The sequence below is a fragment of the Peromyscus leucopus genome, chromosome 3 (assembly GCF_004664715.2).
Source record: "Peromyscus leucopus breed LL Stock chromosome 3, UCI_PerLeu_2.1, whole genome shotgun sequence".
NCBI classification, from domain to species: domain Eukaryota; kingdom Metazoa; phylum Chordata; class Mammalia; order Rodentia; family Cricetidae; genus Peromyscus; species Peromyscus leucopus.
In genome coordinates this window covers 64,639,695-64,667,644 of record NC_051065.1, presented here as the reverse complement: position 1 = coordinate 64,667,644, position 27,950 = coordinate 64,639,695, and the positions used below count along the sequence as shown (strand labels likewise).

General features: G+C 50.1%; 1 protein-coding gene across 2 annotated transcripts; it reads right to left on the bottom strand.

Annotated features, from left to right (window-relative positions):
* Positions 1-14,837: 14,837 nt before the first annotated feature.
* Positions 14,838-24,034, bottom strand: Insig1 (insulin induced gene 1). 2 transcript variants are annotated; one of them, XM_028864204.2, is made up of 5 exons: positions 23,584-24,017; positions 21,608-21,732; positions 20,543-20,709; positions 20,135-20,234; positions 14,838-16,708 (listed from the first exon to the last, which is right to left on the bottom strand). In XM_028864204.2, exons 1-5 carry the CDS (start codon positions 23,933-23,935, stop codon positions 16,679-16,681), a joined length of 774 nt encoding a protein of 257 aa, XP_028720037.1. In that variant the 5' UTR covers positions 23,936-24,017; the 3' UTR covers positions 14,838-16,678. The 2 variants fall into 2 exon arrangements, with proteins under 2 accessions (XP_028720037.1, XP_028720038.1); XM_028864205.2 differs by lacking the exons at positions 14,838-16,708; positions 20,543-20,709; positions 21,608-21,732 and having other exon boundaries at positions 20,152-20,234; positions 23,584-24,034.
* Between the last annotated feature and the right edge of the window lie 3,916 nt (positions 24,035-27,950).

Sequence of the window (27,950 nt, the reverse complement as noted above, 5' to 3'; positions counted from 1 at the left end):
GTGAACGTCCTGATTATGACAGTCAGAACAGGTTTGGAATTGAGTCAGCAGCAGAGAGCTCTGGAGCATGTTCAGAGAGTAGCATTTGGAAAGCGGGGGATCCCCTTATGGGAAAAGGGGCGGAGTCACTGGCCACACTGGTACAAGTGTAGGGAAGGTACTGGAGTTGGGGAGATACCTTTGACACTTGGCAGAATCTTTGTCTCTCACACAGCTTAGCTCTGCTCTCTACTCGGCCGCAAACCAGCGGGCTCGGGGCCTGGCAGGGCTGTTCCCGTGGCCACAGTTCCTGCTAGCAGCCACTTGACATCTCCACTCACCACTGTATCTTTCCAATACTCAGTTACACCTGGGCACATGGGTCAGCCTTGGTGACTGTGGTCTGTAGGCCGCGTTTGGGGGGACACTTTTTTTAAGTGCTCCCCTGCTCAGCACTGTCTACAGCTAATCGCAGCTGTGTTCGGGGTCACCTTCCACTGCCCTGTCCTCTGGTGCCAGCGATAAAGGGAGGCCACAGAACAGTGGGTCTGACAGGAGTGAGACTTTTGTCCCCTCCCACAGTCACCTTAGGGGTGTCCCTGCTGTTCTCATGCGGGAGACACTCTGGTCTTCTCTTCTTGATGGATTTTCCAGCTGCTACCCCCCAGCTGACAGGAGAAAGCACATTTTCCTTCATTACAGCGCCTACCTCTAAAGTGACTCATTTACAAATTCATCCTGGCAGCAGCCAAAGCATCTGTTGCAATTTTTACCTGGGCCCCGGGGGCAAAGCTTCCTACCTGGCTGGCTTCAAATGATCACCGAGAAGTACTTTCCCTCTTCCCAGATCCCAGTAACAGGCATGGCTGGGGACGGAATAGATGCCCTGTGCTGTGCCCAGCCAGGTAGATGGTTGGGCTGCTGGAGTGTCTGAATGCAAGTGTGCACCTGTCTAGATCCAAGCTCGCAAGGTGGTGGGAGGTGTTGGCTTCCACCGGACACCCCCCTTTCTGCATCTGCTCTACCTCACCCCACAATGCCCTGCACTCTTGACTCCTCCAGCTGCGCCTCCCCACTGTGGGCAAAAGCAAGATCCCGCTTTCTTAAGGAGCCTGGGGGGTTGCCTGGCCAGGTAGAACGCCTCATTGATGTGGTTGGCTCCCCTGCTCTGTCAGGAACAGCTGGCTGCCCAAGGGTGTGAGCTGGTGGCCAGTGACAGCAATATGACAGACAGCTTGTGAGGGGGCTGGTGTATCTCATAGCTATTTTTGCTGCATTTGAAATCTGGCCTTCTGTTGCTTGGCGTTTTTTGATCACGTACGTGTTGGCTCCTCTCAAACCTTCGTTTCCAACAAGCTGGAACACAGCCACATAACCTCCAGTGAACACACCGAATAAGACCAGATTGTCTTCTGTGTAGCAGAAAGAACAGATTACACACAACGTTCTTGCTGAAATTTGCCTTTTGCTCTGCCTCCCAGTTCTCCCTAATGAGGCGTTGTCGGGCTGCGGGGGAAACAAGGGTGCGAGTATGGCCACCAGGGGGCGCTGATGCTGTGTTCTGAAAACTACGTTGTCGTGGAACGTTTTTTCAGCTAGATGCAGCGGGAGGTGACCAGGAATTTGCTGCTGTGTGTGCCCAGCCGCACGAAGAGCAGGCGGGTCCAAGTCTCAACTCTCTCCTGGTCAGAGATCAGCCTTGCATCAAGTGTAGTCAGAAACTGCTCCTTGTGCCGTCCCAGCATGGCAGAGAGCACAGGGATAAGTGGAGAGACTCTTGGACCAGATGCCCCTTCTCTGACATGGTACAGACTTGCTACAGGGATGCGGCCCAAGTCCCCAAACTGGAAAACTGCTTTAGGTGTAAGTGTATTGGAGGAACTTTTTAAACAGCCAAAATGGAGCCGGAGAGATGGTTCAGTAGGGAAGAGCACACAATGTTCTTGCAGAGGACCCGAGTTCAGTTCCCAGCACCCATTTCAGGTGATCACAAATGTCTGTAACCCCAGCTCCACAGAGACCAGATGCTCTGGCCTCCATAGGTACCTACACTCACATCACATGACCTTATCCCCACCCTCCCACATATGCACAGATGTACTTAAACATAATTAGCCTTTAGAGACTAAAACGTTGACAATATGCCTCCTCCTTTTACTTTTTTATAATTTATTTTTATTTTATGCACATTGGTGTTTTGCCTGCATGTATGTCTGTGTGAGGGTGTCAGAAGCCTTGGAACTGGAGTTACAGACAGTTGTGAGCTGCCATGTGGGTACTGGGAATTGAACCTGGGTCTTCCGGAAGAGCAGTGAGTGCTCTTAACTGAGCCATCTCCAGCTCCCACCTCCCTGCTTTTATAAGACAGGCTCTCCAGCCCAGGCTGGCCTTGAACTCCCTTGTAGCTGAGGATGATCTTAAACTTTTGATCCTCCTGCCTCTGTCTACCAGCTCCTGGGATTACGAACACCACCACACCTGGTTTATGTGGTGCTGGGGGAGGAAGCCATGGCTTTGTGCATGCTGGGCAAGCACCCTACCAACCGAGTCATATCCCCCAGCTGCCACCTGTCAATTATGCGAAAAGTTAAAGCCAAGAATGTGTAAGGAGCCCAGGTCACCATGGACACCAAGCAGCTGCCTTGATACTGGTGTCGTGCCTAACTGGTGTACCAAAGTGGGATCCCTGCCCATTGTGAGGTGGGAGGAAGGCATAGGCCAATGGATAAAGTTTCTAGAATGCCCTATCAACTAAGCTGCATTTTGTTTCTATTAGAAAGAGGTTATTTGTTTTTAAAAAGATTATTTTTTAAAGTTTTAAATTATATATGCATATGTGTGTCTGTGTGTGAGTGATGAGGAAATGAACACCCGAGAAATCCAGAGGTGTCAGATTCCACCTGGAGCTTGAGTTACAGGCAGCTGTGAGTCATCCAGCATGAGTGCTGGGAACCAAACCCAGATCCTGGAAGCGCAATAGTCTCTCTTAACCACTGAGCCATCCCCTCAGCCACAAGAGCCTTTCTTTTCTTTTCTCTTTTTTTTCTTTCCTTGTTTGTTTGTTTGTTTGTTTGTTTTGAGACAAAGTCTTTCTATGTTGTCCTGCTTGTCCTAGAGCTCTCTATATAGACCAGCCTGGCCTTGAACTCACAGAGATCTTTGTATTCCACCATGCCCAGCAAGAGCCAATTTCTTTTTCTTTTTTCTTTTTTGGTTTTGGTTTTGTTTTGTTTTGTCTTTTGTTTTTCAAGACAGGGTCTCTTGGTGTAGTCCTAGCTGTCCTGGAACTTGCTCTGAATACCAAGCTGGCCTCGAACTCGCAGAGAAGAGCCATTTCATTTCTTAAACGTGTCTTACGCTTTCAGGATCCTCACTAGTGAGCCAGGGGACAGCACTGCCTCTGTCACAGCCATCACTGTCAGCAGACCCATGCTTCTGGAAGCCCATCCACACAGCCACCCACTCGCCCATGTCATCCCTTCCTCCGAAGGTGTGAGCTGGGGGCACACCCTGGCAATCTTATTTCTTCACTCACTGGGAGCTGCTTTGACATGCAGCCTTTCTCCTCAGAGCCGGGTGAGGAGCGGTGCGCATCAGCTTGCACTAGCGGCCAGATTTCTTACAGGACTCACCTCTCACAGTTCTGAAGGCTGCAACTCCAAGACCAAGGTGTGAGCAGGGCTGGTTCCTCCCGAGGCCTCTCTCCTTAGTTCCCAGGTGGTCTTTTCTGTTTGAGACTCACGTGGTCACCCCACTTTGTGTGTCTGCATCCCAGTCTTCTCATACAAGGACGCCAATTGCACTGGTTAGGACTCATCACTTAACCACCTCTTTAGAGACCCCATCACTAGATACAACCTCCTGAGCCCAGGGATTAGGAGTCACCGGATGTATTTTATCCTGTAACAGTGGTACATGCATTCCGCGTCACTCGTCTAAGAGGAAGACTGTGGCCCTGAACCCTGTTCATGGCCTCATGTTTGGAGCCTCGTTTGTTGCCTGGTGCACAGGCAACAAGTGGCCCCTCTGTTCTGTGAGCCGGATGTTCTTGGGGTCTCTTGCTAGAGAGGCTACTGCCAGCCTGATGGTGGACCGTTAACAGGGGAATCGACACTTCGTTACCATTAGTCCGTGTGCACTGGGGAAGGTGGGTGACCACAGTGGCAGTGATGCCCTGAAACCACGTCCGTCCCCAGTGGGCCCCGGAAATAAATCGAGCTGGCAGGAGAACCCAAGACAAAAGGAAGCAGTCCATAGCAAGTGCAGGAACGCTCTGGTTTGTCGAGAGATACTGTTGACATGCAAACTTTTCTCTTTCTAGTATGTGCTATTATTTTAAAATATTATGATGCATAAAAATATATACAATAGAGGCTGGGGAGATGGCTCAGTGGTAATAGCATTTGCCATACAAATGTGAGGATCTGAGTTCAAATCCTCGGCCCCTACGGAAAAGCCAGGCTTATAACCCAAGTACTGTGGAGCAGAGTCAGGCAGATCCCAGGAGCTGGCTGTGTGTGTGTGTGTGTGTGTGTGTGTGTGTGTGTGTGTGTGTGAGAGAGAGAGAGAGAGAGAGAGAGAGAGAGAGAGAGAGAACTGGTCAGGACAGACGGTGGCTAGCACTGTGGAGGGCAAGGTCACATGGACCCTAGAGGAAGCCTATAGATTTTTATGAAGTTTCAGCCTTGTGTTCTTAAGTACAAGTAGCTCTTCTAAGACCCTGTTGTTATCTGTTCACACACTGTTAAGCACACACACACACACACACACACACACACACACAAAGCTTTTCTCTTCCATTACTTTAGGGACCAAAGGAAACATGGAGAGTCCTTTGCAGTGATTATGTTCTTTAGGCATGGTGTTTAGGAACTTGCCCTTCCTCAGGACCTCATGGGTTCACCTGGATGAGGGCCACACTCCTGTCAAGGTGTTAGGTACTCCGGGAGTCCTGTGTGTGTCAGTGAAGGGAACATCAGGGGTATATCCTATGTGTGCTCACCACTCCATGTGTTCTATGTCCAGTTCAGTCTAGGTGGTTTTGGGATGGCCTCAGTTCATGGCCTCACAAAAGACACCCTGGTTGTCACTCAATGGCATTAGTGAGACATTAACCTTCAGTGCCTTCAACATGATGGTCTTTTAGACTCTAGGACAAACTCCAGCAGTGATGAGGGTGGCCTGACCCCTGCTCAGAGGCCTCTGTTTACCTGGTAACTCTTCTCAACTTTTCCCAAGGCCGTCGGTTTTACTATAGAACACAGCTGAGATCACCATCACAATGCACAGGCCAGCACATGATTCTTCAGAAGCCACAGGCATGGGATGAAGGCACCAGGAGGGAGACAAGACAGTGCTCTGTCTGTCCAGTTCCAAGTTCTGGGTTCAGACCCAGCTTCTCCATGCCATGCTTCCATCGTCCCAGCCACAATGGGACCTCTAATCCAGCAGACACGCTCTCACGGCTTTCCTCACCCATTGGATCATTGGCTGGGTATTGTGAGATCCCATGCTGCATTTCTAAAGCTGGAAGAGTTGTCCTGGTAGTTTTAAATTTTAAGCAGAGTCTCCTCCGAAGGGAATTGAATTGTTCCCTTCCAGAGACAGAGTCTGGTATATTTTAGACAACTGGTTGACGTTATCGTCATTACACTTAGCCTTGCAAACAGGGCAAGTTTGATGTCATTGAGGAGGAGAGAGGCACACATAGGCGGGATGTGACATTAGATGGTGCTTGGTGGTCCAGCTCAGACACTCTCAGGAGAGAGGAAGAGGAAGCATACACGAGGCCTGTCAGAGACGAAGAGCACACAGCCCCGATATGCAGATAGGCTGTAAATGCAGATATTTTCCTTGTTGAAAAACAGGCAAAGGGGTTGATGGGAAATTCGTAAGAGAAACACACACAGCCAGTAGGCAGACGGCAATGCTCTGAACAGCAACAGGGTGAAAATTGGGACCTGTATTCACTTGTGTTGGTAGCTACTTTAAGGGGAGAGTGGGGCTGGGGAGAAGGCTCGGTGGGGTAAGAGGGCTTGCTGTGGAATCCTAAGGGCCTGAGCTGGATTCCCAGAACCCATGTGAAAGGGCTTGGCTGTGTTCCTGGAAGGGGAAGAGACCGGCGGATCACTGGAATAGGTGATCTGCTAACAGAGGGCAAGCTCCACCACTGAGAGACCCTGTCTCAAGGGAATAAGGCAGAGTGATAGAGCAAGGCACGTGATGGCCATCTCTAGTGCATCTTAACATGCACGTGCATGCATGCTCACCCCCCACATGCTCGTGTGCACACATACATACACGCCCCATGTGCATGTGCAAAGGGGGAACCGGTATTGGCCAGGTACCAGGTTTCCACAGTCCAGGGGGGCAAACGGGGGCCATACACCCCTGAAGGGGAATTTCAGCCTGTTTGGAGATGAGCTGAGTAGATACGACCCATCTAGAACTTGTCACTGCTGTCTCAGCTTCAGAGAGTCAGGTGCTAACGGTCCGCGGACATGTGCTGGCTCCGACGTTGTTCATTAAGGTGAGCAATCAGGGTTGTCCTCACGCTCTCAAGAAGGAATCTAGTCAACAAAACAGCACAGCACTGTAAAAGGTGAGGTATTGCCATCCCAGGATGAAGGCTCTTGGTGCCTCTTGACCCTCAAACACTGGCGACTGGCTTGCCTTTGGACTCCCTGGAGATTGATTCCCATTGCCGTGAGGTGCCCAGCCCAGGGCTGCTCAGCACGTGCCTGGGTTGCTTCCTGCCATCTTTGCTAAGCACGGGAACCAGATTCCACAGTGGCCACCCAATGTCAAGATGTTGATAAGCTCCCAGAGCCAGCTGCTGGAGGGAGCGGGTGCAGGCAGAGACCCTCTCAGCGGGGACAAACCCCAGGAGGTGGAGTGCCGCCGGAGCTGCCTCGTGGGCTTGTCTGTTAAGCAGCAGTCAGACCAGCGATGTCTTAGCCTGGGAGGCTGCCTTGTTGCCCAGCTACCCTAACCCTGTCCCTATTGCTGGAACTGAGGGTGGATCCTTGAGAGAAAGGCCCAGCGTGTGAGACTCCCCTTGGGCCATTTTTCAGGGAGCAAGGACTAAGCCACCTCCTCAAGAGGTTTTATTTCACCACCCCTACTTAGAACCCCAGTCTGCCTTCCTGCTCTCCTCTCTCATAGTCTCCATGGTTGCTGTTTTCCTTACACTTACTTTCCAGTCTTGTTTCTCCGTCCTCTAAGGGACCTCCAGAAGACAGGCTCCTTAGTTTGCTCACCGTCTCAAGGGCAGGTCCTAGAACTCAGAGGCACCTGATGAGCCTCTCTCTTCCTGAGTGAAGGAAGTCGCCACGGCCCAGGGTGCTCATGGTGGACATCACCCAGGGCTGAACTGAAGGTCTACTACTATGGAGATGGAGATATGTCTGGAATTATTGTTGCCAGAATACCCCCAAAGTCATTCCAACATTCATGTGGAATCTCAAGGGAGCCCAAGAAACAAAGATGAAGGCCTCACCCAGCACGCTTTAAAAGCATACTAGCAGGTGCAGGCATTGCTCGGGGGAGTGGAGGGGTCAAATACAGACCAAACGAAAATGACAAAGGGCCCAGAAACAGACCCTGGTGCATGTGGTCACATGATCTGTGACAAAGGTGCCATGTCCACTGAATGGGGACAAGAAGGTTCAACACATGGTCCCGGGAAAATGGAATGGTCATAGGCGAAAGAGGGAATGCGTACCTAATTTTAGCCTAACCTTGCATCGTAGGCTAAAATTACTGACACAGACATAAGGGGCCTGACTTTGGGCTTGGCAGTTAGTTCTTGGCCATGACACCAGAAGCATGGGACTGAAGAACAAGACTTGAGGAACGGGATTGCCTCCAGCGAAGGCACAGGCTCCAGTGCAGTCAGCAGGATGGAGAGGCATGCTCCTCAGTCATCTTGTTGCTGTGGCAACATGCCCGACAGAGGAGCCTGAGGAAGGAAGGGCTCACCTCAGCTCACAGATGGAGGAGGTTCGGCCCACCGTGGTTGGAAGGCATAATTGTGGGAACAGGACGCAGCTGCTCACACTGCATCCATGGTCAGGAAACAGAAAGTCAGTTAAGCGTCTCTGGAAACACCCTGGTAGCCACACCCAGTGGTATGCCTCCTAGGGCATTTCAAAGCCCATTCGTTGGTCAAGGAAGATTAATCCGTGAAAGGCAACCTGTGGGATGGGGAAGAGAAATCGAAAACCTAACTTCTGAGGAGGGATTACTATCCTGGGTATCCAGTAAGAAAAACAAAAACAAAAACAAAACAAAACTCACTTCTCACAATTCAACTAGAAGAGTGAATAACTAAACAGAACAATGAGCCAAAGACTTGACACACCTCCAAAGATGGCCAGTGAGCACAGGGACAGATACTCAGCACCAAATCCAAAACCAGTCAGATACCGTCTCACACCGTTAGTACAGCACTGTGAAGGAAGGAAGGAAACAGATATGCGGATAGGCCATGAGGACCCTGTGCGTTCCTGGCGGGCTGTCAAATGCTGCACCCACCATGGAGTGTGTGCTGGGGACAGGGCACTGCTGGGGGCATCGAAGCCCACCGCTCATGAGAACACAGGCATTCGAGTTTTCTTTCCTTACGAGCTGTTCCTGCGTCCTGTCACCTGGGCTCTGATGCAGTGAGCTCTTTGTTGCTACCTTCTCAACCAGGTCCTTGAAGTCCTACAGGTACCAAGCTTGCTGCACAGAGTCATGCGGGATGTTTTTAAATAGTATTTTTGTGTGGGTGGTGCATGTGTGTGGAGGCTAGGTGTGAACATTTGTGAGGGCATGTGTGTGGAGGCTAGGTGTGAACATGTGTGAGGGCATGTGTGTGGAGGCTAGGTGTGAACATGTGTGTATGTGTGCATGTGGAGGCTAGGTGTGAACATGTGTGAGGGCATGTGTGTGGAGGCTAGGTGTGAACATGTGTGAGGGCATGTGTGTGGAGGCTAGGTGTGAACATGTGTGTATGTGTGCATGTGTGTGGAGGCTAGGTGTGAATATGTGTGAGTGCAATGAGTGGAGGCTAGGTGTGAACATGTGTGAGTGCATTGAGTGGAGGCTAGGTGTGAACATGTGTGTATGCATGCATGTGTGTGGAGGCTAGGTGTGAATATGTGTGAGTACATGTGTGTGAAGGCTAGGTGTGAACATGTGTGAGTGTGTGCATGTGGAGGCTAGAGGCCAACCTCGGGTGTCTTCCTCATTATTTTTTTTGAAATAGGATCTCTCACTGAACCCAGAGCTCAGATTGGCTAAACTGGCGGGCCAATGAGCTAAAGGGATCCTTCTGTCTCAGCATTCCCAGAGTCCCCCAGGGCTTTTAGGAAAGGTGACATGGAAATGTGTCATAGTGGCCCCTGGCAAAGAAGAAATACAAGCAGCCCTGGTTCCTGGAGGAACATGGCCCTGCCTGGGGCAGCAGCTTCCATCTTTACCTTGTCTCCTTCGAGCTGGAGGTGACAGTGCTTCGTATTCACGAGACCAATGCGTGCTCTCACTCCTGGGCTTGCTCTGTGGAGCCGTTTGCCTGCTCATGAGGAATGAGAGAATAATCCAGGGTCCACTGAGAACCCGGGGCACAGGGCGAGGAGCCCAGTGCTACCACGGTGGTCGAATGTAGCTCTGTCCTCAGGGAAGCTGCTCTCAGCCCACTCATTTTCACCTAAATCCAAAACAGAGCTTTCAAAAACTCCTACCATCGCCATGTATCTATTTTATTTTTATTTTATTGTGTGTGTGTGTAACTTAAAATATCCAGAAGACTACACACTGTATTATTAATGCTATTTGCTCCTAGGAAGTAGGAAGAGAGAATTTCACTTTTTTCTTGTTTAGTTTGATGTTTGGCATTTTTGGAAAGTAAGGGTATTTCTATCGTAGCTTAAAAACCATAAAAGGAATGCTCAATATTTGAACAGTGTAGGTAGTTAGGGAGACGGATGGCAGCGGTGTTTAAAGACAAATGCATCGCTTCTCCGTTTTAGAAAGACTGTTGCTTTCGCTTCTTTGAAGACCCAAGCTGTGCCTGTGTTTTGGCTGGTGATTCTGGAAAGGTGGGGCCCTGAAATGGGAGTTGTGGAATTCCACTAGTGGCTCCCTGATGATGATGGTTAATACGGTGATGCTGATGGTGGTGGTGAGGATGGTGGTAGTGATGATGGTGAAGATGGTAATGATGATGGTGGTGACAATGGTAAAGATTGTGATGATGGTGGTGATGATGATGGTTAATACAGAGATGCTGATGGCGGTGGTGAGGATGGTGATGATAGTGATGGTGGTGGTGATGAAGAAGGTGTGGATGAATGTGACGATGACTATGGTGATGATAATGAAGATGATTGTGCTGTGGTGGTGGTGATGATGATGATGAGAGTCACGGTGATGACAGTTAAGGCTGATGATGATAATGATGGTGATGACAGCAATAATGATGATGGTGATAGCGGTATGGTATGGTGGATGAACACGATGACCATGGTACTAACGATGATGGTGACATTAGCTAATATTTACTGAATTCTTACCATGAAACCACAACCTCAGGAGGTATGTCCTGTTATTGTCCTCATCTCGCAGATAATGTGAGTGGGATGCTGAGGACTCATCGCTGGAGTTCACATGGCCATGGGTGGGACCCCGGCCTCAATTCTGGTCTTAAGAATGATTTCTCTGACCTCCCTTGCCTGGCATCCCTCATAGGATCTATCTGGGGTTTTCAGAAGCCCTGGGGTTGCATCTTCATCTGCAGAGAGGGAAGAAACCATTCAGGAAGAGTAAGACAGCATGGGACACGTGGACATGTGGACACCTTTATCAGAGGGAGCTGAATTCCTGAGCCTGTGCCCACTGGCTGCCTAGACCACAATGCACCAGAGATGTTCTCAGAGCCAGGCTGGTAGTGGGAAGAATCTGGCCTTCAAATAGTTACCAAGCTTGTCATCAGAATAGGAAGGGGACAGATTCTCTCCAGGTGGGCAAGGGACTCTTGGGACCACAGCATTAGAAGCGAATCAGGGCACACAGTGCTCATGGTGTGAAATATCCCAACAGGGTGCCCCATGAAGAGTATGGAGGTCAATGAAGAGTCCGGGTAGTGGCTTCCTGGGGAGCAGTGTCTAGGGCACAGGTCAGGGCTTGGGTTACAGCAGGAGGGAGTTGGAGCAGGGAATGGACTTAGGAGCTATAGGACAGACTGTGAAGGTGGCCGAGCAGCGGCTGTACACGATCTCTAAAGCTTTTGCTGATGTGATCTGGTTGTGGACCCTCAAGAGGAACAGCTGTAGGCTAAAGGCTGAAGATTTTGTCATCAAAAACTGGCTGGAGTTGGGTGAGGGGGTCAAGTGGCGGGGTGCCTCTGCCTGGGTTCTCAGCTCTCTCTGCACTCCTGAACTGCTGGGGAGGCAAGGCCAAAAGGGATACAGGTAGATCCAGATAGGAGGATCTCGTGCTGGGGTCTGAAACCCTTTCTGGTTGCTGGTGATTTTAAAATCTGAGCCACTGAGACTAGCAAACTTTTCCCTGTTCACAAAGGGAGTCAGTTCCATTTCCAGCTCCTCAGATTCCAAATCCTGGCTGGTTTTAGCTGTAACAGCATCCATCTTTCCTTCACAGAGACAACACAGAGCCTCTTCTCCCTCACTGTGCCTGGGAACCATAGTTTGCCTCAGTGAGCATCCCACAAGACAGGGCACCTCTTCCAACCTCTTACACCTGGCCATCTTTGATAGAAATGATTTGAGATATTTCCTATTTTGCCTCTGGCCTCACAGACTTCTGGAGCATTGAATACTCTTCAGAAGAGGAAGCAGGATGGCCCTCAGGGACCTTCATCACCCGGGTGGTGTCTCCCAATTTTAGTTTTCCACGGGGGTGTCCCTTTGGTACCACTACTAGGACCCCCCCCCCGTGGGGTAGAATCCAGAGGGTTTCTGGCTGGGCCCCACCCACTGTGGTCTGTTGGCTGTAATATCAGTCAAGCAACTCTCCTCCTCTCCATCCATCCTTCTCTTCCTCCCTCACTCCTTCCCTCCTTGTTGAGGCCCCTCCAGACAAATGCACTGTGCATTCCTGCCTCTCTCCCCAGTCCTCCAGCCTAGCAGGCTTCATGACTGCACTTCTGTTTGAGGGTGGAACAGCCTTGGTGCCTCCCAGTCACACACCCACCATCTGGTGAGGTTGGACTTCAAGCTGCATTGCTCTCAGGAGCTTCACACAGCCCCAGCGGCCTCTCCAGAGGCCAGGAGTTGAAGGGCCAGGTGTGAGTAGGCTTGGCTACCTTGGGAAGTGAGGAAGGGTGTGTTCCATGCCTCTCCAGCTCAGACAGGCCCTGGTCTCCTGCGCTTTGTGAGTGCATGGCTTAGTCCTGTCCTCACAGGTGTTCTAACCGTGGGTCTGTGGTGGTTTGAATGAAAATGAATCCCATAGTCCCAGAGGGAGTGGCACTATTAGGAGGTGCGGCCTTGTTGGGAGAAGTGTGTCACTGGGGGTGGGATTTGAGGTTTCAGAAGCTCAACCCAGTCCCAGTGCCTCTCTCTTCCTGCAGCCTGTCTGTCAATCCAGATGTAGAACTCTCTGCTCCTTCTCCAGCACCATGTCTGCCTGCAGGCTGCCATGCTTCCCACCATGAAGAAAATTGATTAAGCCTCTGAACCTGTAGGCCGGACCCCATTAAATGCTTTCCTTTATAAGAGTTGCCGTTGTGTCTCTTCATAGCAATACAACCCGAAGACAGGTCTCCATATTCTCTCCCCATCGGTGCCCATTTGTCCCCATTTCCCTCCTTAGAAGGACATCAGTCATTTGGGATTAGGGTCACCCTAGGGATCTTGCATTAGTCATGGTTCTCTAGAGGAACAAAACTGATAGAATGAATGTGAGTTGTAAAAGGACTTTATTGGAAGCACGTCTGAGCTGTTGGAGGTTGGGACATGAACCTCTTTTTCAGGTGTGGGGTACAATTGAACCCATAGTGCAAGGTGGGGCACAGTGAGCTGCAGAGAGACATGGTGCAGACCCCTGCCCTTAGATGGAGCGTGGAGGCAGTCATCCTGAGATAGGGTGCGTTCCCAGGGCCTGGGAATTCCTGATGTTCCTAACTAGCAGCCAAGGACTGAGCCTAGCAGCTAGCCTACAGACCACTATCTTCTTTCACCCCACACCTGAGCGTTTGAACTAAGCTCCGCCCTCCCTGCCTCCCTTTCCTTTATTCTTTCGCATTCATAGCTTTCCTGAACACCTATGCTGGGCAGGATCAGAGCCACTGAAACACCAGTCGTGCCTCATTTGGGAGTCTCACATCTCCAGATGTCCACACGGGGTCTCCCTGAGCCTGATGGGCTTTACCCAGCTCCTGTCCAGGAAAGAACCAATTTTGTGGATGCTGGGCTTCCAGGGCACAGCACATCTGGCACACAGTGTTCATTAATATTTTCCTATCTTATTAATTCAAGACAGGGTTTCTCTGTGTAGCTCTGGCTGTCCTGGAACTTACTCTGTAGACCAGGCTGGCCTTGAACTCTGAGATCTTGCCTCTGCCTCCAAAGTGCTGGGATTAAAGGTGTGCCTGGCTCATTTTCCTAAGTATCTTAAGTAAGAAACACAAGTTGTTGTTATTCACTCATTCACTTTTCTAAAGGAAAATCCAGAGTATTCTTGGGATATCAGGACTCAGATCTATTTCTGGACCCTTGTCTGTCAATATAACCTCCACAGTCTGCTGCCTGTTGATGACCCTCTCCCAACCCCAAGAGTACACCAGAAGGCAGATGGGCTGAGAGCAGGCAGCTTCCCACAGCACATTGTGGAGACTAAGTTGAGTCTTTGGTGTGATTTTGTGGTGCCCCTAAGGCTGCTGTTAGCTGCTGTGTGGTTTCATGATCACAAAGATCTGAAGCTCCGGGAAGAAAGCAGCTGTAGCGACAGTTGTCCAACTCCATGAGGGTGGGGAAAAAGGTAGGGAGATGTGGGCCAGCCTTTTTCCATTTTACCAACATACCTGCCATAATCTAAATCTGTCAGGCAGATCCCCATGTAAGTACCCAGGGGATCTGAAGAACTTGGCAAATGAAGTCACTGAAGTCAATACCGAGCCCCTCTGGACTCAGCCTTCTCAAGTCTTAGAAGAAGTGGGTGGAATATTTTGTGAATCTCATACTTTGCCTTTCATGAAATTATAGTTCGTGGAACAACCAGTGAAATTCAGGGAGTTTTAGCCTCTAAAACACAAGTTTAGAGTGAGCTCACTCTGCTGGAGCCAGCATACACTGGGTTCCTCCCCATAAATGCTGGGTTTCCAGCCAGAGAATGTGTACACCAACATCATGACCACTGTGGCTGCTCAGTGTCAACCTCGTCTTGAATGCAGTGGGAATCTATGGGTGTGGGTCTGTGTTCCAATGCACGGATCCACCTTCAGTAAAGTAATAAGGCCACCAGTGCTTAAGGCCACCATCAAGGCTGAGTTAAGAATGTTGGAACTGTTTTGAAAGTAGAGTGCATTCTTTTAGCACAGGGAAGACAAGAGATGGCTTTTCTGCATAGTCACCAATCACTCCACCCTAAACCTTGCCACCAATAGCCTGCAAGATCAGGTGACAGAGTGATGGACCAGCTTCATTCTGCATACCAGTTGGGGCAGGGGCAGGGGTAGGGACAAGTTCCTCTTGGCTCCATTTAGCTCCTACCACATAGGAAACATCCTCAAAGGGCACTTCCCAAAGGTTGTGTCAAATCTCCAAACTGAAAAACCCTTTCCCCATGATTCCTAACACTCTCCACCAAGGTGCCATTCTCCTAAGAAAGAAAGAAAAACTCAGAAATGCAATAGCTGGTTTTGAACCTTTAATAAAAGTAAAAAAAGAATGCAAAAAGAACACAATGCTGCAAAGTTAGCATGGACGTGAACCTCGCTGGGTGTTCAGATCGGGGACAGTGAATGTGGTTGGTACTAATTACCATTTTTACAAATTTGATCACTTTGGTTCAATGTACCTGCTATAAGCTATTGGCAAAAATATCCTTCGGGTTCACATTTTTTGGCTACATTACTTCTACTAGATTTATTTCCAGTTTAAGAGAAAAAAAATACTCATCATATATGATCAAGTACATCGCCAAGTTCACTTGCTCTTCTTCTAGTCACTTGTGGTTTTTGTAAGACACTTAAGTCTTAGCTGAAGAATGCCTTCGAAGGACCAACCATTCGTTTTTATTTCCAGGAAATTTTAAGGGTTGCTCCAAAGTCCAGAACAACCCATTTTCTCCTAACCAAAGTAGTTTCAGAAAACCAGTTTACTCCAGACATTTTCCTCAAAACAAAATAAGCAAAACCCCAATGAGCATCACCACATGAGTGAACCCAAACCCAGATGTCCACACAGGCACCAAGCTCCTGTCCTGCCTAGGGCCCAACTTCTGTTTCATCGAGTCAGTTCTACAGAATTTAAAACAAACCAAAAACACTTACATTGCAGAATACAAAAAAAAAAAAAGTAAATTTGTAAGTACAAATTACTAAACTCACAGAACTGGAGTATGTCAGAGGACTAGGGCGCAGTGGAGGGTGTGACTGAGGGAGCGTCACAGCTGACAGAAGTATTGCTGAGCTCGCCTCCACGCAGCTCTGAAATGACCCGAGAACCCTTCTCTGGAACAGCTCACGCGGTTAAAAAAAAATAAAATAAAATAAATATTTAAGAGAATACAAGGCTCAGATTGGTTTTCATACACATTGCACTTGAAGTCGAAGACCCAATACTTGCAAATTAGGTCCCACGTGGTCTATGCCATTCGATGCATACAGGACACCGTGTGTTTAACGCAGTGACGTGCGCACTCAACCTTTTACAAGGCAATCACAGATTGCAAGCTCCATAGGGCTGTGGAAAAGTCCTCTCCACTCTGGAGTGACACAAACAATTTCGGCTCATTATGACTGAAACAGCACAGACAGCTACCCACTCTTAGATCGTCCAGCTCGTGGACCAAACTTCATTTAAATTGAGGTGAAAAGTCCAGCATCACGGTGCAGAGTCATGACTTTGCGCTGCCCTTGGCTCTCAGTAAGATTGTCTACAAACCCCTGGCAGTGAAAAGCATGGTCCCCACTGGTGAGGCCCACATGTGAGCACCTGCCTGAGCGTGCCCTGGAGATGTGGCTGCACTGGGACCTACCGGGAGCATGGCCTTCCTCCGCCTCACTGCTGCTCTTCTCTCCCACCCCTTACACACCCTCCATTTTAATTCTGGATAAATATTCTTATTACACATACTTCATGTCTGTTAAGCACCATCAACCTCTCCCCTTTGGGCACTGACACAAAACTGCAGGTTGGTAATTCATTGATTCAAGGCTTTGAAATATGGCAACTTGCTTTGAATGATGAATGAAATCTAATACTCAGGAAACTGGCCCCCTGCCCCACTCTCACATACAGCCTGGGATGGAATGTTCCAGTGCAGACAGGTGTGAGGGTGGGTGAGCAAGGTAAGACTTTTAGGTCAGTAGTCCTTGCCTCCGTTTGCTAGTCTAGACCATGTGAACACTTCTTCAGGAGTCATTTATCATCGTCAGCCCAGTCTAAATGGGACATTGAGGAAAAAGAGTCTTCATCACACCCAGGACCAGTGTCTCTGCATCCTGCTTCCGCTCTGAACCATGCCCTGAAGTTCAGTCACTGTGAGGCTTTTCTGGAACGCCCTGTGTGGAAAAGAAAAAGAGAAGTCAGTGCTTGGATGCTTTAATTGTTGGGGTCTATACAATTCCCTTGGCCTGGGGATGTTGTCAGGCTCAGGATGAATGAGCTCCACCACTGCCCTTCAGGCTGCCAAGGCTACAAACCTAGCTCTTCACCTATGAAGTTACAACAATCCAAACCTCAGAGAAAGCGGTGCTGCTCACCTCTTTCTATGGAGCCTGTTACGCAGACAGACAATGACTAAGACACCAGCCACAGCAGACACTATCAAAGCACCACCCCCACACTGAGGTAGCACGGGTGCACCCGAGAGCTGGAGCGGTGCAGTTAGGGCCCTAATTTAAATCAGATTTACTGTGGAAAAGGTAGGTGGCTTCTGCTGGAGCCTTTGTCAGACCTGAGGCCTCTGCTACACCCGCCCTGGCAGCAGTTCAAGCCTGGGAATCACCGCCATGGCCAGGCCTGCAGGACTGACCAAGTGCAGGATGGTGTCTCACTGGTAGAGCTGATTGGACAGAGCAACCACAAGCTGCCAATGCAGGAGAGATAAACCTCAATTCACACATCCTCTGGGAGTCCGGAGACCTCCTGCTCTGTTCAGTTCTCCCACATTCAGCAGTCATACTTAATAAGATTCTGGGACCATGAGCGACAGACAGAAATGGGGGTCCGAGTAAAGCCACCCCGAGAGTGTGGCATGCTTTCCAGAAAACGTGCTTCCCTCAAAGCTGACATACAGAGGCTTTAAGCAAACTTAAAGTAGTTTAGTGTTTCTTTTCTTTTTTTCTTCCCCCCTGGTTTTTGAGTATAGTCCAGGCTGGTCTGGAACTCACAAAGATCCGAATGTTTCTGCCTCTCAAATGCTGGGATTAAAGGTGTGTACCACCTTGAGCAGCCTTGGTGCAGCGGGGAGGGGCTAGGACCTGCCTTGGCTCCGTGTGCCAGGCTCTGCCGACTCCCCATGGGAGACCTTGATTTGGAGGATGTGGGGATCGGGGGTGGCTTGGGATGGAGGGTTGGGGGGTGGGAGGAGGGAGGAGGTGGGTTCTGTGGATCTGTGGGTGGTATGTAGGGTGAGTAGAAAATTTCTTAATTAAAAAAAAAAGGGTGTGCACCACACCTGGCCCAGGTCAGACTCTTGACAAGTCAGTTGGAAAGAAAAGTTAAGCCATCAAATTATACTATCTATTTACTGATTCCAAAGACAAAACACAATTTTAGAAGGTACCGTCTTCAGGAGACTAAAACTAAGCCTGAATTAGTATAAGAGGCAAAAGACCCAAGACGCTACCAATGGGCAGAGACTCACTGGAACAAACATAGGCACTTGGCTGCCCCAGTAGGTGCATCTAAATGGCAAGACTGCACCTGGGACCTTGGTTTGTTTACACCAGTTTTTATATCCATTTGCAGAATGAATGAAAGGTACATGCTATATGTTAAAGGACCGTATAGTATATTAATGAGTAGCATGGCTCAAATTGCACACACTTGGGCAAACATCAAGTTCCATATTTAAAACACGTTAATCATAGCTTCTACTTCACAGTTTGAGGGCTCCATTAGTAACAAAGGACATGGACAGCAGACGAGTCTTCAGTGACTCTTGTGTCAGGAGACAACAGGAAAGACAAACTGAATCCAACAGCAGGGAGCAAGCTCCACAGTTAGTGTCCCCATGGGTGAGGTGACAAGAAGCTGCCATATACTTGGATGCTGTTTGCAATCGGAAATTTTACCTTTTTTGGGAAACATTTTTAAATGCACACAGCAAAACCTGCAGATTCTATGGCTGATGACAAGGCTCTGTCCTCAGACACACAGGACAAAGGGCAGGTACTACCACACACAGAAACTGTAATGCCATCAGCTGAGCTCCTGGGGATGGGCACCCTTGTTAGTAACCAGGGTCTCACGCTCAGGAATAGAGGCCTGACAAACAGTAGGAGGGCGGCAGAGGTTCCTAGAAAGAGTTCAAAGCTGGCCGGGCTCAACTCCTCTAGGATCATCACCTCTAGGTGTATAGACTGCCAACATGCTTCAAATGTCCACTCCTTCCCAGGCATGCTAATTTCCTAAAAGAATGAGAGCCTTGGCCTCCACACATTATCCCAAGCCCAGATGTTACAACTCCAAACATCTTTCAGACTGAAACTACTCAACCTGCTTGAGGTCAACTTAGTTCAAAAGCCCAAGGGATTCTCTGCCAGACTGCGGACAAATCTCAAGACATGAGGTACTAGGAGGCCTTCCCTTCCACTGATAACCACCTGGGCATGATCGTGGGAGGGAGAAGTGTCGCCATGTTTTCATATGATATGAATCTGGTTTTTTTTGGGGGGGGTTAGTTTTTATGTTTTAAGACAAGGTCTCTATATGTAGCCCATGCTGGCCTCAACTTAAGACCCACCTGCTTCAGACTCCTAGGTGCTTGGACTGCAGGTGTATCCTACCATGCCTGGCTTCTGACAAGATTTTTAATGTTGAGAAAAGCTTTCTAACTTTCCATCAGGGACAAGAGAGTTTCTGACTGGCTGTGATCTGTAGAGGGTTATCAGGGACAGAAGAGAAAGACACCTCTAGTTCTAGCTTTTAGAAATGACTTGTATTTTTGTGAGCTATCCAAGTGGCCTTCAAATGCAGCTTCTCATGAGTGGGTGTCAGATGACTGTTTAAAACTAGCATGAAATACTGAGATAAGCACTCAGAGAAAGCCTTACAGTTCATCTCTGTGCACAATGGCCCTTTCCTAGTCACCCTTCTGGAATGTTCACTTAAGCCCATGGGTCAAAGTCATCTTGAAATAACATGTCCACATTATCTTCAAAATTAAAGTGTTCATGTGGCAACTGCTGCCTGATGAAGAGACCTGCTACAAGGTTCTGAACTCAGCTGCCCAGCTGCCTCAGAAGTGACCGTGGATGATAGGAGGTGGCACTGCTTTCTCTTCCAAGGAGAGGAGACCTAGCACTCCAACAAGACGGTCCCTTTACACAGTGGTCAAGCCATGATCCAGAGCTCTCTGGATGATTCCCTCCCTGTGCCTAGACTCAGGTGCCTCTGGGTAGGGAGTACTTGCTGACCCAAGCTGTCTCCTGGTTTGTCCACAGCCAAGGTGAACCCCAGCATGGTCTGCACACATGCTAGAGAGCAACTGACAGTGGGGCTGCCTAGTGGTTATATGAACTCAGAGAAACCACAAGACACGGCTGCAATACACACAGCCATCCTGAAATTCTGGTTGCTTTCCAGCATGAACAAGTGTTAAAAATCTACACATCGTAACTTAGGGAAGACCCAGCGATGTATCATTTTATAGTTAACGTAGACTATTCTCACCAACTGTTGCTGAGGAATCCGAATGAGACACACATCAACACAAAACCTATCTGTCAAGCTGAAAAGCCTCAAGTGCTCAGGACACTCACCATAGCTAACTGTCGTCCTATGTTTCCCACTGTGACGCCTCCTGAGAAAAATATACACGGGAGCCAGGAGCGGATATAGAGGAAATCTGGGGACGTGTACCTAGGAAGGAAACAAGACAGTTTCAGCCACCCAGCAGCCTGGGGTCCAGGATTCCCGTGATGTGGGTGTAGGAGACATTTGTGAGCTACAGTTAACATCAAATGTCAGTGTCTAAAAGACATGTTTTATGGCCACCAGACTTTACTTTCACCAAGTTATGGATAGTGAGTTTTTAATATGAGCCAAGAAAAAGCATTTTGAGATTTCCATGTTATTTTGCATAAAAGTCAAATAACATCCAAAACATCTATACTTAACAGGTAGGTGTTGTTACAAAAGCAAAGCAACATTTTAAAGCATGCACTTACTGGTAGACACCGTTATACACAAGAAACTGAGTGATCAGCGTAGCTAGGAAGGCAATGGTGATCCCAAGCCCAAGGCCGCTTCGGGAGCGATCGAACGTCCACCACAGGCCCAAAGACAGGGCTGCTAAAGTCAAGGACAGTTGGACATTATTGGCAAAATCCAATTTCTAGAGATCCAAAAGTTAAGGAAAAGTTTCCTAATTTATCATATGAAAAAAAACTAAACCCCAGAATTACTCACAGGCCACATCATTATACAGTAACTTACTGCTTGTAATGATGGCACATGAACAAACCTGAGACCCCCCCCCCCCGCCCCCCCCCATCCCCTGGGAGTACCACATCCAGAGTAATAATAGTAAACTTTCTGAAAGCTGTGAGCCTCTCCTGACATTTGGTCATAAGCAATGCAGTTTTGCTAAGATACTGTCTCTACCCTGCCCTCTTACTTTTCAGTGGAAACAAGCAGGCACTACCCCCACGTCGTCTCTGTGCCACCCCAGGCAGAGGTAAGTCTGTCAGTTTATTAATTCAGTGCCTGTCAATCAGCACTATCAGAACTAACTTGTGAATCATTTGAGTAAGGAAAGAGCCCCCTGAAGTTGGTGTACAATCTTTTACTCCAAGTTGCTCTAGAAACGTAGTATTTGAAGGGTTTGCCATCAAATCAACCATTTTCACAGAAAATGCATATTGCACAAAAACACAAGACATTGCATGAAGGGAGTGTGTCAGCTTTGGACACTAGAAGGCCAGGGGCCACCCGACCAGCCTTGGACTGAGCAAGGCTCTCACTCATTCTCTATCACAGGAACAAGCATGTCAGTGGGGGAGAAGCTAAGAGGGATCAAGTCCATTGAGAGCCACAGTAACTGAGGGGCAGAGTGTATTCACTTCTGGTGTTAGCTCAAGTGTCCTAAGATGAGTAAAAGGCCCCAGAAACTGGACCCCAGAATTCCTCTAAAGCACAGGGATGAGGCAATGAGCATCAATTCTTGGTCACAGTAACAATATACCCTGCCACACCCAGATGACACCCTGGACACCGACACCAGCTGAGGATACGGCACTGGCGTGGTTGATGCCAACGAACACGGCGATACAGCGCATGACGCTGGCCCACTCTCTCTTGAACTTGTGTGGTTCTCCCAGGTGACTGTCAATACACGGGTACAGGAGGCCGACAACAGCTATTTGAAGAAAAACAAAAACAGGATTAGAAGACACTGGCTAAAATTAGTCCTTGTATGGTCATTATTAATAGGGTCCAAACCACTTCTTTTCCTAGGCAGTCTGTCACCTGTAGACAAAGCACCTGTAGGAAAAGGCTGTGGCAAGGCTACCTCATATTGCTTTCTCTCGGCCCTGACCTGGGCCCAGCGGGACAAGTCGCATACTGTGGGAAGGGCAGGGACTCAGGAAGGGAGAACGCTGCTGCCAGTCCCAGGCTGCTCGGGTGGCTGTGCCGCCTCCTGTTTGTTTCCTCATGTGTGAAATGAGGATTATGTAAGTAACGTGGAGGGCAGAGAAGGAAGAGGTTGAGTTAGGAATCGTCACAGACATAGACTCAGACAACTAAACATTTGGACAGATAGCAGCAAGCTGGGCATTCCAGAAAGAGACCCAGAGAGTCAAAAACAGGAAGGAAGGGGTGTCTGCAGTACAAGAGGCAGAGCGCCCACGGGACACAGGTACATGTGAGTTGCAGCTAAGTTCAAGACCTCAGGCTACCATTCAGCCTTGTCAGTGATGAGAAAGATGCCGTTCAGCCACAGGTTCAGATAAGGAGAGAAACCGTCCCGGGTATTCCTCCAAACTTCCATGACAAACTATGTTCCATATGTGCCCAAAACAGAATATCAACTCTACATCTTATTCCCCAAAGAACTATTAAGTGCTGGGGTAATAGCTCAGTGGCAAATGATTTGCCTAACATGTATGAGGCCACCCCCCCAACCCCAAATAAACAAGAATGTTCAACCAGTAGAGCCCCAAAGTGGTAGAGGGCTTTGAAAATAAAGATGACAACTTTCTCCCAATGGCTACATCAGCCTTCCTGGAAGAAGCAGACAGCTGTCACAGGGCTGGACCCCATAATGCTGCAGGTGAGCCTGAGAGCACTTGGGAATCAACAGCAAGTACTCTGCATATTACCTTTAACCCATGACTCAGCCACAGCCCAGCATAGAAGGCCAGCATATAAAGCACAGGCAGGCAGTCAATAAAAGCTGACTTCAAAGCAGGCAGGAGCTGCTCCTGGTGTCCTGTGGCTCCAGGCACAGGTGTGCCTCACCAGACTGGAGGAAAGGTGCACCAGAAATTATGCTGACCACCTACACAGGCCAAAGACAAGCAAGGCTGGGAGGAGGGTGGGATGGGCAGAAACACCTGACAATGTTTTTCAAATACGTGATGTGCATTGAGGGATATGCAGGGATCTATTGGGCTGTGACCATTCAACTTTCTTTTTTGTAAAACCAGCGAAATGAAAAAAAAAAAAAAAAAGACTGTGTCACATTGTCACAAATTTCATTGGACCTGAGAGGTGACGCCATACGGTGTGCTCAGGCCCGAGGGTTCCTCCTTTACTCCTGTCCCAAGTCGACTGGGCCACGGAGTTCCAGAGGGCTTGGCTGCTAGCCACAAAGCGCTCACTATCAGCAGAAGGAAGTATGGAGAAGTCTGTCCCCTGGCAACAGACTCTTGGGCGCACGTGACGGTTTGTTTTCAGTTATTCAGCGGGGTAGCACGTTTGCTCAGGCAGCCAATGGCCGCGTGGTGCTGCCCTCACCAGTTCTCCAGGCGGCCAATCGTGGCTTCGGGCTCGGCGAGACAGCTGCGACTCCTCCACTTAAACTGCCAATTATCTCCTGACCTCATCTCCATCACTAGTCCCTCCAACTTCCGCCTGTCGCTCGCCAGCGTCTGGGGCTCCCAACCCTCGCGTCCCCCCTTTCTTGTACTCAGGGTGACAACAGCTGACGTGTCCCTCTCCCCCACCTCCCCGCCCCCCGACTCCAAGAACAAGGAAGGGCACTCACCGGCTGCCGTGCCACAGCAAGGGGGCACCCACCAGGCGGAGGAGAAGATGGTGGCGATCACCTCGTCGGGGAAGAGCGTGACATTCCGCTGGATTTGCAGCAGGTTGAGCACCAGGGCCAGGACCACACCGAACGAGAAGAGCACGAGGCTCCGCTGCACCAGGTCGTGGTGCCAGCTGCCGGGCCGCGCGCCGCATCCTGCCGTTCCCGCTCGCTGGCCCCGGGGCGCCGGCTCTGGGGCTCCGGGGCCCTGCGGACAGCGGGCTGCCGCAATCATGCCTCGTGGGAGGCTGTACGGCCTCGCAGCGCCAGCGTTTGGGCAGCTCCAGACGTGGTCGTGCAGCCTGGGCATCGGCGGCCAGGCGCACAGTGGGAGGAGCACACCACGACACCACGGGTAGCGCGCCCGGACTGCCCAGGAGCGGCCGCGGCCCCGCGCGGGTGCCGCTTATAAGGCGGGCCGCCGGTGGCCTCACGTGACCGCGCCCAGCCTATCCACCACCCGCGCGCCCCGCTGGGGGGCGTGGCTCCCGGCGGCTCCGCCCTGCCCGCGCGCCTGTCCGCTCGGGGTCTGGTGAGGCGGCGGGAGCCAATGGGAGGAGGGCGGCCCATATGACGTGCGCACACGCCACCGGGGGGGTGGGGCTGGTGCCCGGCACGCGCGCTCGGGGCGAGTGCGCGCCGCGCGGGCCGGCACCGGGGCGGCCGGGACGTGGGTCATGAGGTCCGGCGCTGCCCTGCCCTGCCCTGCCCTGCCCTGCCACGCGCTGCCCGACCTCGGTTTCCGAAAGAATCCGGACACGCGGGGGTCCTCCCGTTCCCCAGGGGCCGGGCGCACATCCAGAGCTCCAAAGACCCGGGGATCCCTAGGGCCGAGCGGTGGTCCGTCTTTGATCGCGTGTGACATGTGGTCTGCGGGTTCACAACCCGGTTCAGAGCTCCCCCCAGCTCCTCCTACCCCACGCCCCAGCCAAGACCCCACCGGCTAAAGCCACGGGGCTGGTGATGAGGTCTGAAAGGGCACCGTGTGACCTCAGGTAGGGCATGTGGCTCCGTGGCCAGAGAGTACAAGTCACCCTCCTCAGCCGGCTGTTTCTCCAAAGTTCACGGGGGGAGGTCAGTTTCCCAGCATGACACAGCACGGGTGTGGGTGGCCCGGCTGCCTTCCTTGCCTTTCCCTCCCAACCCGTCCGTTCCCCCTCCTAAGCCAGGTTGGCGGTTCTGTGCCTTGTTCAGAAGCGGTTTTGACTTCAAGGAAGGCTACGGTTTGGGTCTCCTCGGCTCTTTTCCACGCTCCAGCCGGTGCAAGCTTGTGGAGGTTGCGCGGGCGCACACAAACGGGGGGTGCAGTGTGGAGGGGGGGCATCAGTACGGTATGTTGTGTCACAGCAACGTGGGGACCCTTTCCACAGCAAAAGGCAGGAGGGGCTGCCTTGCTTCAGCTAATAGGAAGTTGTTCACGACAGTGAGTCTCTACCGTGGGACGTGGCAGGTGCAGCCTCTAAGAGCCACCCATCAGCTGCAGGTCCTCTAGATGTTGGGAAAGCTGCACCTGTGTAAACACACGCACCTTTGCCCCTAAGGAACAGACACCTCACTCACAGGAAACTTGGCCCTCTGGAGCAGGCTTGTCAGTCACTTTCAGGAAGCTGGCATGATGGGGCAGGCTGCCCCTCAGACCCTCCACCCACACGCCAGCACCTGGCATCTGTCCTTTGAGTCCTGAGATGTATTCCAGTCTCTTTGTCTCTGGCCGTTTTGATTGTCCTTACAGACTCCCCAAGGATTCTGTTGTTATGGTCCTTATGGCCAGGCCCGGAGCTTCTAATATTTTGTGGATTTCTGTGTCGCTTGCCTCTGGTGTGGAAAGGGGCTAGTGATGTCTTCAGACAGCTGCTCTGTTACCAACTATTCACTTGGTTGCTGCTTCTGCTTCCTCAAGCTGGTACTCACAAAGCCTAACTTCTGCGGCCGCTTGGCCAGCTCATCTCCACTGGGACAAAGCAAACCGTGGTCCTAGACCATGATATCTGTTGTGGTACACAGACCGAGGTGCCCTGCAGACCACAAAGGATACCCATTCCATGCTCTGTTTCCCTGGGGTCCCATGGGGGCTGCCACAGGCTCTAATGGACTCATGAGCAATTTACCCTCATATCCAGTGAATGAAACTTCCATAGGGTGATGGTAGAGATAAGTTTGAACTAAGACTCTTGAAGATGCACCCTGACTACCAAAAGTGATATCCAACTATGCATACTGGAAATGGAAGATCAGGAGCCCCTTCTCTGGCCCTGAGGATGAGTGGGGTTGCTAGGGAGATGCCTTTGAAACAGAGCTCCTGGGTGCTTCACTGTACCACTTCATGTTAATCATTACAGACTCGCTGATTGCAGGTGCTTCCAGCTACTGAGAACTCACCTGGAGACCATGCAAGCAGGGTGAGTCAGCCTTTATCTACATCCCTGCACTCTCTGTGGGATAATATCAATAATCACTCTGGCTTGTGTGGTGATATATTGTGGACCCTAATAAACTTTCCTGGGGATCAGAAGACAGAGCCAGCCATTGGATTAGACACAGAGGTCAGGCAGTGGTGGCACATACCTTTAATCCTATCACCCAGGAGGCAGGGATCACTCTGGGTCTCTGTGAGTTCAAGGCCACATTGGCCTACAAGAGATTGACTTAGCCTAGGAGAGAAACAGAGCCAGGCAGTGGTGGCACACACCTTTAATCCCAGCGCTTGAGATCTCATGCCTTTGCTTGGGAAGCACACACACCTTTAATCCCAGAAAGCAATATGGCAGGGAAAAGAAAGGTATATAAATTATAAGGAAACAGGAACTCACTCTCTTTAGATTGAGGATTTCATAGAGGTAAGAACTAGTGGCTGGCTGGTCTGTTCTCTGATCTTTCAGCTTTCACCCTGATATCTGGCTCTGTTTTTTTGTTTTTGTTTTTTTTTTTTTATTAAAAGACCATCTAAGATTCGAACATCAGGCTTGTATTCTTAAAATGGAGTAGATAAGGAGATATATCAGCTATTTTAAAGCAAGCTTATCCCATGTCCACCGTAGACTGTTCAGCAAATATAATCATATCTGGAGCCGAGGTAACGACCCAGTCAGTAAAGTGCTTGCTGTACAGGAATATGAACCAGAGTCTGATCCCCAGAACCCACATAAAGGGCCACATGTGCAGCAGCACATGTCTGTAACCCCAGTACTAGGGAGACAGGGGACCCTTGGACCTGGGTGTCTGGATAGACTAGCCAAAAAGTGAGCTCTGAGTTCAGAGAGACCTTGTCTCAAATAAAGGGGAGAGCAATTGAGGAAGACTCCTGACATCCACCCCTGGTCTCCACACACACATCCACTTTCATCCTACCACCGAGCAAAAGCTGCTGGTAAGATTTCAGAGTATGTATTTCCAGGCATTTTTTTTTCTATGCGGAAGTGTATGTGGCTTTTTTTCCCAAAATTTTTATTTTTTTAAAGATTTATTATTTTTAGCCGGGTGGCGGCGGCGGCGGCGGCGGCGGCGGCGGCGGCAGCGGCGGCACATGCCATTAATCCCAGCACTCAGGAGGCAGAGGCAGGTGGATCTCTGTGAGTTCGAGGCCAGCCTGGACTACAGAGTGAGTTCCAGGAAAGGTGCAAAGCTACACAGAGAAACCCTGTCTCAAAAAACAACAACAACAAAAAAAGATTTATTATTTTTAATGTGTGTGTGTGTGTGTGTGTGTGTGTGAATGTATGTATGTGTATCATATGCGTACAGGTGCTCACAGAGGCCAGAAGAGGGCATAGAATCCCCTGGAACTGGACATACAGATGGTTGTGAGCCACCGTGTAGGTACTGGGAACCAAACCTGGGTCCTCTGAGAGGAAGTGTTCCTAACCACTGAGCCATCTCTCCAGCTCCCCTTTCCATTTCTAAACATTTATTTATTTGTGTGTGTGTGTGTTGCTTCTCTCCTTTCATGGGGGTCCCAGGGATTGAATGTAGGCTTTAACCACTGAGCCATCTTGCCAGCCCCCATGCTGCTTCCTGGAGTCATTCACACACAGTAGAACCTGTTATCAAGTGACCATGAACGTGAACATCTGTCTTCAAAACACAGCATTGATGCCATGGTTGAAACCTTGCTTACATAATGTACAGCTTCCTCATTCAAGGCCCCCTCTGAGTTCACATATTCAGGAGGTGCACAGCCTTCCCCAAGGTCACTGCTACCCCTTCATCCTTCCCTAGCCTCAGGCCACCATGAAGCCACTGTCTGCCTCTGTGGGCTCCCTGTTCTGAGCATTCTTGTAAACAGAATCGTTTACAGCATGTTTCCACTGTTTATACACCCAGTAATG